This window comes from Sapajus apella, unplaced genomic scaffold (assembly GCF_009761245.1).
Source record: "Sapajus apella isolate SASKATOON/1434 unplaced genomic scaffold, GSC_monkey_1.0 scaffold31, whole genome shotgun sequence".
Lineage (NCBI taxonomy): Eukaryota > Metazoa > Chordata > Mammalia > Primates > Cebidae > Sapajus > Sapajus apella.
Window position 1 is genome coordinate 4,877,887 of NW_022436971.1, and position 14,316 is coordinate 4,892,202.

At 41.8% G+C, this 14,316-nt stretch overlaps 1 protein-coding gene across 1 annotated transcript in view; it reads left to right on the forward strand.

Moving 5' to 3' along the window:
* APOB (apolipoprotein B) overlaps positions 1-14,316 on the forward strand; it is a 42,216-nt gene that overhangs the window by 10,481 nt on the left and 17,419 nt on the right. Inside the window, exons 9-19 of the mRNA XM_032293999.1 lie at positions 500-719; positions 1,442-1,669; positions 3,967-4,084; positions 4,197-4,343; positions 5,427-5,638; positions 5,904-6,141; positions 6,687-6,863; positions 8,479-8,670; positions 9,885-10,052; positions 10,530-10,741; positions 13,748-13,930. Coding sequence (XP_032149890.1) covers positions 500-719; positions 1,442-1,669; positions 3,967-4,084; positions 4,197-4,343; positions 5,427-5,638; positions 5,904-6,141; positions 6,687-6,863; positions 8,479-8,670; positions 9,885-10,052; positions 10,530-10,741; positions 13,748-13,930 — 2,095 coding nt within the window. The remainder of the gene's footprint in view (positions 1-499; positions 720-1,441; positions 1,670-3,966; positions 4,085-4,196; positions 4,344-5,426; positions 5,639-5,903; positions 6,142-6,686; positions 6,864-8,478; positions 8,671-9,884; positions 10,053-10,529; positions 10,742-13,747; positions 13,931-14,316) is intronic.

Consider the following 14,316-nt stretch of genomic DNA (forward strand, 5'->3'; position numbering starts at 1 on the left):
GCCTGGTCCCAGTTGTAACCATGTTAACGGCAGCACCCCCTCACCAGTCCTTTCAAGCTAAGGGTAATCTGATGACAGACTCAAAGTCTTGATTCCACTTCAGCTCTACCTCTTAACCCTGAGAGCTCTTGGGAAACATAAGTTGCTCATCTCTGGGTCTCAGTTCCTCATCTCTGGGTCTCATCTCTGGAACTCAGAGCTGAGATCCGGGGATGAGCAATTTACATTGCCCAAAAACTCTGTGAGTCTCAGAAGCAAGGCTGAATTTATCTTTAAATTGAACAATAATACCAGCACACAGGGATAGGATGATGAGTCAGCGAAAACAATGAAGTCAGTCATCTATGGCAGAGCCAGATCTAACAGGCATTGAGTACAGGATAGTTTTCTTCTTTTTTCCCCTGTGCTGATACTCCACAATTTCCAGCTTCCAGTAGACAAAGATATGGTTGAGATAAAGAAGTGAGCTAGAGTACTTTTGACACTTTCCAACTTCCAGGTTCTAACAAGATGGGTCTCGCCTTTGAGAGCACCAAATCCACATCACCTCCAAAGCAGGCCGAAGCTGTTTTGAAGACTCTTCAGGAACTGAAAAAACTAACCGTCTCTGAGCAAAATTCCCAGAGAGCTAATCTCTTCAATATGCTGGTCACTGAGTTGAGAGGCCTCAGTGATGAGGCAGTCACATCTCTCTTGCCACAGCTGATCGAGGTGTCCAGGTATTTAATGCTTACAGCTCAATGCTTTTTATAAAACTGATGGTAACTGGCTGAACTTTCAAACCTTGGCCAAATGGAGAATCTCAGGGACCATTTGGATATCAATCCAGTTAATCATTTAGTCATCAGTTCATGACTGCTGGACAGAGAAATATCAGCTGATATGCTAAGAGTTTCATGAAACACACACACACATGCACACAGTATTCAAGGCAGCTATGTATTCGTGTGTTAAAATAGAAGGGGAATGGTTCCCTCATTTTGATGGATATCATTGAATTCCTAGTTCTATTGCAGGTGCTCTCAGAAGCTTATAGGCTGGTGGAGAGAGAACTCAGGTGAACAATAGAATATGATTTATCTATGCTTCAAGGCACTGGCTTTAAGTGCTACGAAGGTCAGAGAAGGGACTGAGGCCAGGACCCAGCTAATGTTAGCCAGGCATGTTCTGTGTGCTGACCAAAGGACAATAGTAAAAGTCTTCCTGTAGCGACAGATCCACAGTTCCCTCTTGGGACTTTCCTCAATGTGTCTTCTCCTGTGGGTAATATTCCCAGGCAAGGCATCATAGTTCTGAGCTCTAAGTTGGGTTTTGAAAGATGGTTAGATTTGAATAGTGAATGAGGGGATTAAGGGCTCTCCTGGCAGAGGACACACCATGAGCCATATTTTACCTGCCCTGAAGGTGGTCTGTATAACTTTATCCACGTCTTTCTTCTCAGCCCCATCACTTTACAAGCCTTGGTTCAGTGTGGACGGCCCCAGTGCTACACACACATCCTCCAGTGGCTGAGTAGTGTGCATGCCAACCCCCTTCTGATAGATGTTGTCACCTACCTGGTGGCCCTGATCCCCGAGCCCTCGGCACAGCAGCTGCGAGAGATCTTCAACACGGCGAGGGCACAGCGCAGCCGAGCCACCTTGTATGCGCTGAGCCACGTGGTCAACAAGTGAGTTTCAGGCTGTGTTTCTCCTCTGAGGAGCAGAGGAACATCTCATACCTCTGTGCATCTCTGTATTAAAATGGAACCCCTCCTTCCACTTTCAGACTCTGCTCCTTCCTCTTTGTTTTTTTCTGATTTGGGGGGTAATTACTTTAAATAAGAAGTCAGCAAACACTATTCAATTTTTTAAAAATATTTTTCTTACATTGCATTATAAAAGTTTTTTAATATAGATAAGTTGACAGAATTATATAGGGAAAACCCCTAGAAAACCAGCTATATCTGACCATTTAAGTGTGATTATATTTGCTCTTTTGCATATACATCGATCCATTAATTTACCTTATTATCTGAAGCACTTCAAAGTAAATTGCAAACATCAACACCCATTCCCTTAAGTACTTCAGCATGCATATTATTAACTTCACTTCAATATTAGTTACAGTTTTTTCTCTATTTATTTATTTATACATTTTTGGAGATGGTCTCTCTGTGTCACCTGGACTGGAGTACAGAGGTGCAGTCACAGCTTACTGCAGCCTCAAATTCCTGGGCTCAAGTGATCCTCCCACCTCAGCCCCCTGAGTAGCTGGGACCGCAGGTGCATGCTACCTACCATGCCCGGCTAATTTTTGTATTTTTGGTAGAGACAGGGTTTTACCATGTTACTCAAGCTGACAGTTTTTTCTTTTGATGAAATTGTTTTTTTTTTTTAATTTTTATATAAATGTATGTGGTACAAGTGTAATTTTGTTACATGAATAGATTTTGTAGTAGTTAAGTCAGGGCTTTTAGGGTATCCATCACCCAGATAACATATAGTGTACCCATTAAGTAATTTCTCATCATCTATCTCCCTCCACTTCCCCACCTACTGAGTCTCCATTGTCTATCATTCCACACTCTATGTCCTTGTGTGCACATTATTTAGCTCCCACTCATAAGTGACAATATGCATTATTTGTCTTTCTATGACTGTCCTGTTTCACTTATGATAACGACCTTCAGTTCCACTCATGTTCCTGCAAATAACTTGATTTTATTCTTAATATGGCTGAATAGTATTTTATCGCCTATACAGTCCACATTTTTAATCCAGTCATCCATTGATGAACACTTAGGTTGATTCCATGTCTTTCCTATTATGAATAGTGCTACAATCAACATGTGGATGCAGGTATCTTTTGGATATAATGATTTCTTTTCCTTTAAGCATATACCCCGTAGCGGGATTGCTGGATTCATTGGTAATTCTATTTTTGGTTCTTTGAGAAATTTCTATATTGTTTTCAATACAGGTTGTACTAATTACAATCCCATCAACAGTGTTTAACTGTTCCCTTTTCTCTGTATCCTCACCAACATCTGTTATTTTTTGTTTTTGAGTAATGGCCCTCCTGACTGTTGTAGGATGTTATCTCATTGCGGTTTTAATTTATATTTCTCCAATGATTAGTGATGTTAAGCATTTTTTCATAAGCCTATTGCCATTTGTGTGTCTTCTTTTGAAAAAATGTCTATTCATGTCCTTTGCCCACTTTATAATGGGATTATTTGGGGGATTTTTTGTTGAGTTGTTTGAATTCCTTGTAAATTCTGGATATTAGTCCCCTGTTAGATGAATAGTTTGCAAACCCATTCTCCCATTCTGCAGGTTGTCCACCGTGTTGATTATTTGTTCTGCTGTGCAGACTTTTTTAGTTTAATTAAGTTCTATTTGCCTATTTTTGTTTTTGTTGTCCTTGCCCTTGAGGTCTTAATCATGAGTTCTTTGTCTAGGCTAATGTCCAGAGAGAAGTTTTCCCTAGATTTCCTTCTCATACTTTTATAGTTTCAGGTCTTACATTTAAGTCTTTGATCCATCTTGAGTTGATTTTTGTATATGGTGACAGATAGGAATCCAGTTTTATTCTTCTGCATATGGCAATTCAACTTTCCCAGCACCATTTATTGAAAAGGGTGTCCTTTTCCTAGTGTATGTTTTGGTCAATTTTGTTAAAGATCCATTGACTCTAAATATGTGGCTTTATTTCTTGATTCACTATTCTGTTCATTGATCTATGTGCCTATTTTTATGCCAATACAATGCTTGTTTAGATTACTATAGCCTTGAAGCATAATTTGAAGTCAGGTAACATGATGCCTCCAGCTCTGTTCTTTTTGCTTAAGATTGCTTCAGCTATTCAGGCTCTTTTTGGATTTCATATGAATTCTATAATTATCTTTTCTAATTCATAAGTTTAGATTTTAAGACAAACCTAACTGTGCTTACTGATTCCTGACTCTCTTCTCTTATTCTGTAGCTATCATGAGACAAACCCTACAGGGACCCAGGAACTGTTAGACGTTGCTAATTACCTGATGGAACAGATTCAAGATGACTGCACTGGGGATGAAGATTACACCTATTTGATTCTGCGGGTAATCTCAGTCTTTTATATGACATACATCATTTCAGAAGCACTTTTCCTGGATACCTTTTGCTTCTCTCTCCTGCACCCTGATGAGTTCTTGTTTCTTTTCTTCAATGCAGGTCATTGGAAATATGGGCCAAACCATGGAGCAGATAACTCCAGAACTCAAGTCTTCAATCCTGAAATGTGTCCAAAGTACAAAGCCATCACTGATGATTCAGAAAGCTGCCATCCAGGCCCTACGGAAAATGAAGCTTAAAGACAAGGTAAAGTTCACAAGAAGAGGTCTGAAAGTGAAAGTTTGCAAACAAGGATTTGGAAGGTACTGGGGAAATGAGATTCTAAATTTCATCTACTGAGTTGAGTCTGTTGCTTTTCTTTTTGCCTTTCTTTCTTTTCCTTTCTTTTCTTGTTTCCTTCTTTTTCTATTTTTTTGAGATGTAGTCTCTCTCTGCTGCCCAGGCTGGAGTGCAATGGCAGGATCTTGGCTCACTACAACTTCCACCTCCTAGATTCAAGCAATTCTCCCTTCCTCAGCCTGCTGAGTAGCTGAGGTTACAGGCACCCACCACTATGCCTGGATAATTTTTGTATTTTTTAGTAGAGACAGGGCTTTTCCATGTTAGCCAGGCTGATCTTAAACTCCTAACACCAGGTGATCTGCTCGCCTCAGCCTCCCAAAGTGCTGGGATTACAGGCATGAGCCACTATGCCTGGCCTCTGCTGTTTTCTAATTGCAAATTTTAACAGGCCTATTGACTTGACTGCCTAGCAGTATGTGACATGAGAGAAATACTTGACCTTGCTGCTATGTCAACATGCAGAATGTGAGATGTTTTTGCCACCTACCATCTGCCTACCAGATTGACCATCACCCTCATCAAGGAAAAACATGCTTAACTTCCCCCCAATAACCTTACGCTAGGATAGTCAAGTTGACCTCTTCTTAGATGGCCATGACTCCAGAGTTTTGGAAACTACCTTATTTGTTAGCCCCAAACTCTTACTATCCCTTCTCATCTTGACCCTCACATTGAAATAACTTGTGTTAAAACAACTTTATTTTCACTTAGTAGTGGATCTCCAAACAAATCATAATTTGGCCATAATTTATGTGTTTTAATGCAATTGAATTCAACAGGCATTCTATAGGCATCTTCTGGGAATCCTCACTTGATAGTATTCTAGGGAACCCTGGCAAGAATATTCAATACCAGCATTTGAAGAGTGATTACAGAGAAATTAAACTCGTGCTTAAGAAAGAGCTAGCAGACCATGCTAGTGTTTGCCAGGCATGTTCTGTGTTCCGACCACAGGACAGTGATAACCAGCTCCTCTTTTGACTGCAGGACCAGGAGGTCCTTCTTCAGACTTTCCTTGATGGTGCTTCTCCGGGAGATAAGCGACTGGCTGCCTATCTCATGCTGATGAGGGATCCTTCACAGGCAGATATTAACAAAATTGTCCAACTTTTACTACGGGAACAGAATGAGCAAGTGAAGAACTTTGCGGCTTCCCATATTGCCAACATCTTGAACTCAGAAGAATTGTATATCCAAGAGTAAGTAAGAGTGATTTTCCCCCATATACCACTGAGGGCCCTGAGCTGGAATTCCAACCCTAGGTTTTGGCATAGCCACTGCCTGCTCTTGCTTCTGAAACAAACACTTGTCCAAATGTGTTGCAGACCCAGACACAAAGCCTTGGGGCAAATGAAATCCAGACATTTTGGTAATGATTGGAAATCCATATTTACCTGGGGGGATACAAGAGTCAAAAGATAATAACATGGTGTGTCAGCTCAAAATATACTTCTTCTTATCTAGTCTGAAAAAGTTAGTGGAAGAAGCTCTGAAAGAATCTCAACTTCCAACTGTCATGGACTTCAGAAAATTTTCTCGGAACTATCAGCTCTCCAAATCTGTTTCTCTTCCGTCACTTGACCCAGTCTCAGCCAAAATCGAAGGGAATCTTATATTTGATCCAAATAATTACCTTCCTAAAGAAAGCATGCTGAAAGCTACCCTCACTGTCTTTGGATTTGCTCCAGCTGACCTCTTCGAGGTAAGTGCGAAGAGTTCGAAGTTCTCTAGCCCATTTTGTACAGCGTCACAAACAGAGATTCCTGGGAGCCAGGAGCCAGCTAGGGAGAACCACCAGGCACTTCCTACCATCACTCTGAGGCGTTCTTCTTTCCCTCTCTCCCCGCCTTCCTTTCTCCCCACTAGGGGTCACCTGCAGTATGATTTCTTAGCATTAATAGAAATGCAGATGTCTCCAAGAGGTCTTTAAGTCCCAAAGCCAAGGAAGTATATGTGCTGCCTAGTCAGATCTGCTTCCAATCTCAAATTCACTCCCAACTCTGAATCCTTGGCTGAATTATTTGTCCTCTCTGAACCTTAGCTGCCTCTTCTAGCAAAAAGCAAATAATAAGGTCAAGATTCTAGTGAGATTTTAATAAAGTAGCTTCTGTGAAGTGCTGAAGTCTGCTCCTGGCCTATGGTATTCAAATACTTGTTTGGATAAATGGACATCAAGAAGGGGAACTACTAGGCTGACATACAACGAAGAAACCTGATGCCATTTTCTTGTCCGATTTTCTTTCTCAGATTGGCTTGGAAGGAAAAGGCTTTGAGCCAACATTGGAAGCTCTTTTTGGGAAGCAAGGATTTTTCCCAGACAGTGTCAACAAAGCTTTGTACTGGGTTAAGGGTCAAGTTCCTGATGGTGTCTCCAAGGTTTTAGTGGACCACTTTGGCTATACCAAAGATGATAAACGTGAGCAGGTGTGTATTTGTTAAGTATCTTCTTAAGGAAAGCTTTCGGTCTCAATGAAAAGACAATTCTTTTCTAAGCATGGAAGTCATCAAAGTACTATCTAACTGAAGGTTTTTATCAACCAGACCTGCTGGGGTAAGGGCCAGTATCCTCTGCAGTTAAGGGTCTTCTGAAATTCAGTGTGCCTAGAAACCAGACTCATGGGAAGTATTCTAGGATAATAATTATGAATTCTGGGCCGGGCGTGGTGACTCACGCCTGTAATTTCAGCACTTTGGGAGGCTGAAGAAGGCGGATCACAAGGTCAGGAGTTTGAGACCAGCCTGGTCAACATAGTGAAACCCTGTCTCCACTAAAAAGACAAAAAAATTAGCCGGGCGTGGTGGCAGGTGCCTGTAATCCCAGCTATTCAGGAGGCTGAGGTGGGAGAATCACTTGAATCCAGGAGGTGGAGGTTGCAGTGAGCCAAGATTGCACCATTGCACTCCAGCCTGGGTAACTGTGCGAGACTCTGTCTTAAAAAAATTTGAAAAGCATATGAACTCTGGGCATAGATTTAATTCTAACTTCACTGTCTTGAAGCTGTGCGCACTTGGGGAAGTTGGCTGATATTCTGTGTATCTGTTTCTGTCTGCATCCCAGACTACTAATAATAGTCCAAACCTCACAAGATTATTTAAAGGCAATGAAATAAGGCATCTAAAATGCTAAGCACAGTTCCCAATGTTGGCAATGATTGTTCAATAAGCAGATACTATTACAAGTTTTAAATTAATATTTTCATTATTATTAACTGCTTTCTTTGGCTCTCACTCCCATTAGTACACTAGCAAATGAGACCAAAATTCCACTTTGAAGCTAGAAATGAGTTTCCATTTAAGAAGTGAAATAGGTTGTAGGATCTGGAGCTTATTCTCGAATTTTTTGCTACCTAAATTGTGGTCTGGTCAGAAATGCAGGTTCTCAGGCTTCGCCGACAATCTACTGAATCAGAAGCTGCATTTTAGCAAGACGTCATGTGACTTGTATGCACATTCAAGTTTGCAGAGCAAGGAAGTAATTTGCCCCTCCATGCTTACTACTGAGCACCAGCTCCATCTTCTAATTTCCTGACCCCCACTCGAGGCCAAGGGTCTTTGATCTGCTTTGAGTCTGTCAGTTTCACATTTTTTTTTCTCAATGCCTGGGCATCTATCTCTAAGATTCTTCTTCTCTCTAAGAAGAACTTATCTAGGATCAAGTGTTTTTCAGACTTTTGGTCAATTTATATAGCAGCTACATTTTCTTAAGAAACATCTTGGAGTCTCCACTAGTCAAAGAAGAGAAGGCTAAGCAGGCAAGGGGTGGGAGACAGAGGATCTCTATCTCCCTCACCCCACATTCTTGCTATGTCTACAGATTTTTAAATTAAGAATAGTTTTGGGAGTGCCACTGTCCCTGACAAGACCTTAGTTCTTTCATCTCTGTTTAGAGGAATTAGTTTGGACTTCAGTGTCTCCCTGTTCCTCACCTGGAGCATTTTTCAGGCCCATCCTGGCTGCAGCAGACAGGTCCCACATCGAGAACTGAAAGGTGTTTGACATTGCTGACATCTCACTGTGCATTTTATTATTAAACTCTCAGGACATGGTAAAAGGAATGATGCTTAGTGTTGAGAAGCTGATTAACGATCTGAAAGCCAAAGAAGTCCCGGAAGCCAGAGCCTACCTCCGCATCTTGGGAGAGGAGCTTGGCTTTGCCAGGCTCCATGACCTGCAACTCTTAGGAAAGCTGCTCCTGATGGGTGCCCGCACTCTACAGGGGATCCCCCAAGTGGTAAGTCAGCAGGCCCCATCGGGGGTCTATGAGACCAGAGGTTGGTCTTTTTAGATCTCCCAGACTCGTCACAATCCTAGCTGCACACACCAGAAAAGATGCTTGTACTTATTTCAAAGATGCAGGTTTGCCTTGAATTTCACTGAAGATGACTCTTGGATTGCAATGATCTGTTAACATTTAGAAATTAAGCTATTCATAACATTAGCTCTATTTTTAAGAGCATTAATTTATTCATCTGGAAAACAATGTTCAGTATACCTTCCTTACCTTTGCTAAATGCCCTTTTATTTTAATTTTTTTAATTTTTTGAGATGGACTCTTGCTCCCAGGCTGGAGTGCAGTGGCACGATCTCAGCTCACTACAACTCCGCCTCCCAGGCCCAAGCGATTCTCCTGCCGCAGCCTCCCAAGTATCTGGGACTACAGATGTGCACCAGCACGCCCGGCTAATTTGTGTATTTTTAGTAGAGGCAAAGTTTCACCATGTTGGCCAGGCTGGTCTCGAACTCCTGACCTCAAGTGATCTGCCAGCCTGGACCTCCCAAAGTGCTGGGATAACAGACGTGAGCCACTGCACCTGGCCTGAAGTTCCTTTTAATATTGAAATGATACAGTGATTATATTTGCCAAACGATAATTCACTATCTAAATATGCTATAATTTTTATTATTATTTATTAATAAAAGAGGAAATATATAAACATACTCCTATGGCTTGATAAAAAAAAGTGTTGGCTTTAAGAAAACAGATCTCAAGCTATTTTATAGAAATATTGTTTAAAACAATAAAATCCAATGCAAACTGATATGTACATCATCTCAATATGTCTTTGGTTTCAAAAAAATGATTTTATCATAATATATTTCAAGTACACCTTCACTTACACTTAGACTCCAGAACACCAGAATTAAGCCATAGCATATATGATACTTAAAGTCCATAAAGCTCTGAGGCCCAGCAATATTCTTAAGTGCTTTCTGAATCCAGTTGAAAATGACATGCTATCTATTATTTCTTATATCCTGATTCACTGAAAGCAATAAAAGCATCAGTTTGATCTTTATTTATCAAACTATCCAGCTCATCAAAATATGCTAGTCCTTCCATTCTAGATAAAGAAGAATTACTCTCCAATGTATGGGAGGTTGCATTTAACAAAACCCACTTTAAAAATACTTACTTTAAGTTTCTCTCCCCTGCTGTATCTATAGATTGGAGAGATCATCAGGGAGGGCTCAAAGAATGATTTTTTTCTTCACTACATCTTCGCGGATTTTGCCTTTGAACTCCCCACTGGAGCTGGATTACAGTTCCAAATGTCTTCATCTGGAGTCATCACTCCCGGAGCCAAGGCTGGAGTGAAACTGGAAGTAGCCAACGTAAGATTCTTTTTTACTTCTGTTGTCTTAGGTTCTTATTTTCTCAACAGTGGGTTTCTTGTTAAAACACATTTTAAAATGTGTTTCTAGTTCAAGACAAAATGCATCATCATTGTAAACCCCTCATTATTTTTTATGAAAAACTGCAAGCTTCCGCCAGAATGTGCCACCTCACTAGCTCTAGTAGTGGTATGGCCATAAGACAAGTACTCAGTTCTCCCAATAAATGAGTATTCCTATCATCTTTTTAATCTGGTTTTGCCTAACGTTAAGTCAGGTACTTTCTAGTTCGGTGTAGTGTAGTTCAACTCTAGAGAACTGAGAAATTGCTTTCCTTCCTCCAAACAAATGCCAGTAATGTTTCCTAAGGTGTGAGTTATCCACATGTTTGCCCAGAGGTGAGAAAGGGTGGTTGATCTGACTGACAGAGGACTGAAGTATTTAATGAATCTGAATAGGTTGTTTTCTGACTTATAGATGGAGGCTGAATTGGTGGCAAAACCCTCCGTGTCTGTGGAGTTTGTGACAAATATGGGCATCATCATTCCGGACTTCGCGAGGAGCGGGGTCCAGATGCACACCAACATCTTCCACGAGTCGGGCCTGGAGGCTCGTGTTGCCCTGAAAGCTGGGCAGCTGAAGTTTATCATTCCTTCCCCAAAGAGACCAGTCAAGCTGTTCAGTGGCGGGTAATTCTTTCAGCCAATTCTCCTTAGCCAGTTTGAAAGAGAGAACTGAGAAGGTATCTGCAGGATTTTGCCAGGCTAAAGAGTTGATTAAATCATTCAGGTCCTGAAGAAGGGGGAGAGGACGAGAGAGGAAAGGTTCCGGGTTACCTATTTTAATTCTAGCCTAAACTCACTGCATAATTACCTTTCCTCTACTGGTCACATTTTACTGGTCACAAATTGTCCTTTATCTTTCTGCAGTGAGACATACTAAGACCTACTGCTTAATTAGTTTCTATTAAGTTACAATTTTTTGTTATGTATTTGTTTTCAGAACGAAGACATAATAGCTCTAGAGAGATCATCTTTGGGAAATGAATATTTCCCCCCCCCCAAAAATACCAAAGAACATACCGATTTGAGGTAGCTAGCTCAGTAGGTAAAGCGCAAAACTCCTAACCTCGTGATAATGGGATACAGCCTCTTACGGAGAGTTCCATTTTAAGTGGTACCCTCAACCATTGACTTATCTTAGTTTTCATATTTTAGACACATTCATGTGTTCATTCAAAAATAATATTTAATTGGCCAGGTGCGGTGGTTCACGCCTGCAATCCCAGCACTTTGGGAGCCCCAGGTGGATGGGACTCAGAGACCAGCCTGGGCAACATGACAAAACTCCATCTCTGCAAAAAAGCAAATAAATAAATAAATAACAAAATTAGCCAGGTATAGTGGTGCATGCCTATAGTTCCAGCTACTGAGAAGGCTGAGATGGGAGGATCAATTGAGCCCAGGAGTTCAAGGCTTCAGTGAACCATGATTATACCACTGCACTGCAGCCTAGGAGAGAGAGCAAGACCCTGTCTCACAAAAAACAAAAAATAGTATATTTAATTGCCTAATAGGTACCAAGTATGTTGAATGAGAAACACAAGGTCCCTGCCCTTTAAGTGCTTATATTTTACAAGGAAGACATACAATTAAGCAAGTAGTAATCACAGAGTAAGGGCTAAGTTATAAAAAGTATTAGAGTACCATGAAATTTTATATCATGTAGCCTGTGCTAATCAGGAAAGCATTCTGAAACCAGTATACTTGATCTGGTAACTGAGGACTGTGTCAGAGTCACTTAGGCAAAGCAGAAAGGAGTGAGTGTTCCAGGCAAAAGAAGAAGCATGTAATGGCCTGCAGGTAAGGAATATGAGGAAGTGGGAGACGAGAAGTGAGGAAAGATTCTGTGTTACCTATTTTAAGTCTAGCCTAGACTCACTGCATAATTGCCTTTTCAAGGAACTGAAAGAAGTGCAGAATGGTAAGGGGCTCAGGGAACATAAGTGAGGAATGATGGGGAGAGGCAGACCAAAAAGAGAGCATGCCCCGCCATGCAAGCCATCCTAAGGAGTTTAGACTCTTTTGAAGGCACAGGAGTTGAAGAGGGGAGCAGAAATAAGATAGGGGTGATATTTTAGAAGAAATACTCTGACTCCAGTGTGGAAAATGGGTGGGAAGGAGGCACAGCTGGAGACAAAGAGACCACTGGGCATCTCTGACAATGCTGTGTGGCTAAGAGCTGATAATGGCCTGCAATGAGGAAAGCCAGGTATAGAAAGGAGTGAGCAGACTCTAGAGCTTCCTAAGAGGCAGAATCATAAGTACTGCTTCATTATCTGGGTATGGGGATAAGGCAAAAGAAAGAAGCAAAGAGGAAGGAGGTGCCCTTCATTGAAATAAGAACTACAGTGGGAGAACTTCTGGTTTAGAGGAAGGTGACAAACTCAGTTTTGGATGTGTTGCATTTCATGTCCTATAAAACAACCAATTTGTAAATATCTAGCTAGCAGAGACCTATGGATCTAAGCCCAGTAAAGAGGGTTGGGCTCCACACATGGATTTGGGAGTCGTTAGCATAGAGTGATTGTTGTGGTTAAACAGCAACTGGTGTGGAGTGAGACATAAGAGACGAGGACAGAAATGTGGAGAAGACAAATGCAAAGAAAGAGAGGGAATAACCAGCAGTGAGTTAGAAGTGACCAGAGAAGCAGAAGGAGAACCAAAACCATAAAAAGTCACAGCAGCCAAAGGGCATCAATGGGGAGACCATCCCATGGGCAGGTGAACACTGGCATTAGGACTCAAGTACATCGGCAAAGCTTGGTCCTGTGGCACCCCCAAAGTGGAGAAGTAATACTTGGAGGAAAATGTGATATTTCAAACAAAGCATCCTCAGAAGAAACCTGGTCAGTGTTGAACTTTCTTACATGTACTAAGTTTTTAAGTACACACTTGGAAGGAAGGTACCATCATTTCTTCAGATGTGAGAGGCTCCAGCGTCTTCATCTGGTCATGAGTGTGCAACTCTACTGAAGGTTTCTGGGAGGTCAAAGAAGATAAACCTAAATAGGCCCATTGGATGTAGGAGCAAGGAGGGCATTACAGACATTGATGGAAGCATTTTCAGAAGATGGAGTGAGCAGTCACAGCACAGTTCAGTGCAGCGCATTGAGAGGGAGTGGAGACTGCAAAGGCAGACAACTCTCTTGATGGTGAGGGAGACAAGAGAAAGCAAGAAAAGAAAGAAAGGAGCATAGGGGAGGGGCACAGGGGAAGAGACTTGAGTGTGCTTAATGCTGGTGGAAGGAAGCAGGTGGAGTAAGGGATTTCATATGAGAGAGACAGAGTTTCTCTTGCCCTGCACCGTAGGAAGGAAGAGGCACACTGAAGTTCAGCCCCAGCGATCAGCTGTTGAACATCTCTGAGCCTCTGCTTCTGTAAAATGAGAACCCTAAGCCTACTGTTGTGGGGATTACAGGTAACAGATGGAAATAACTCGGTTACAAGCTTTAGAGTCATTCCAATGGCTTGTCATGTTGATGTTCTTTCTATTATTATTTGTTTCTCAGTAAATTAAATAATGAGAGACAGGTGTGTACTGAGGGGAGCTAAGACAGGAGGACCCTGAGAATTTATGATGTTCATTTTGATTCATGACTTGGCAATAACTCGGGTATTTTTGTTCTTCACCAGCAACACATTATATTTGGTTTCTACCACCAAAACGGAAGTGATCCCACCTCTCATTGAGAACAGGCAGTCCTGGTCAACTTGCAAGCCATTCTTTACTGGCTTGAATTACTGCACCTCAGGCGCTTACTCCAATGCCAGCTCCACAGACTCCGCCTCCTACTATCCGCTGACAGGCAACACCAGGTTAGAGATACTCAGTACCCAGTCCAGCATCTCACCTTCCACACCATGACCAACTAGCATGGCAAAGGGAAAATGCTCTGGCCTTCTGGGTTTGTACCATCTTTGGGTATTTAAAGCAGGGTCCTCTGGCCAACACATGGGGTGTCCCCTTTTGCTTCCTTATGCATGGGATAAGATCACAGCACAGATCCCAATTTGCTCCTAATTCAGTGTCCATGCTTCTGAGCCTCCAAACCCATTGCTATGAGCTTCCTGGAGTCCACCAATGTGCCTAAAGCCTTCACTGTACTTAGGCGGCGTCTTGTCTTCAGCCCTCCCCAAGTTCCAGTCCTTGTTCTCAGTTTTGCTGAAACCACCAGTCAACTCCTGCTCTGCTCGTCCAAAGC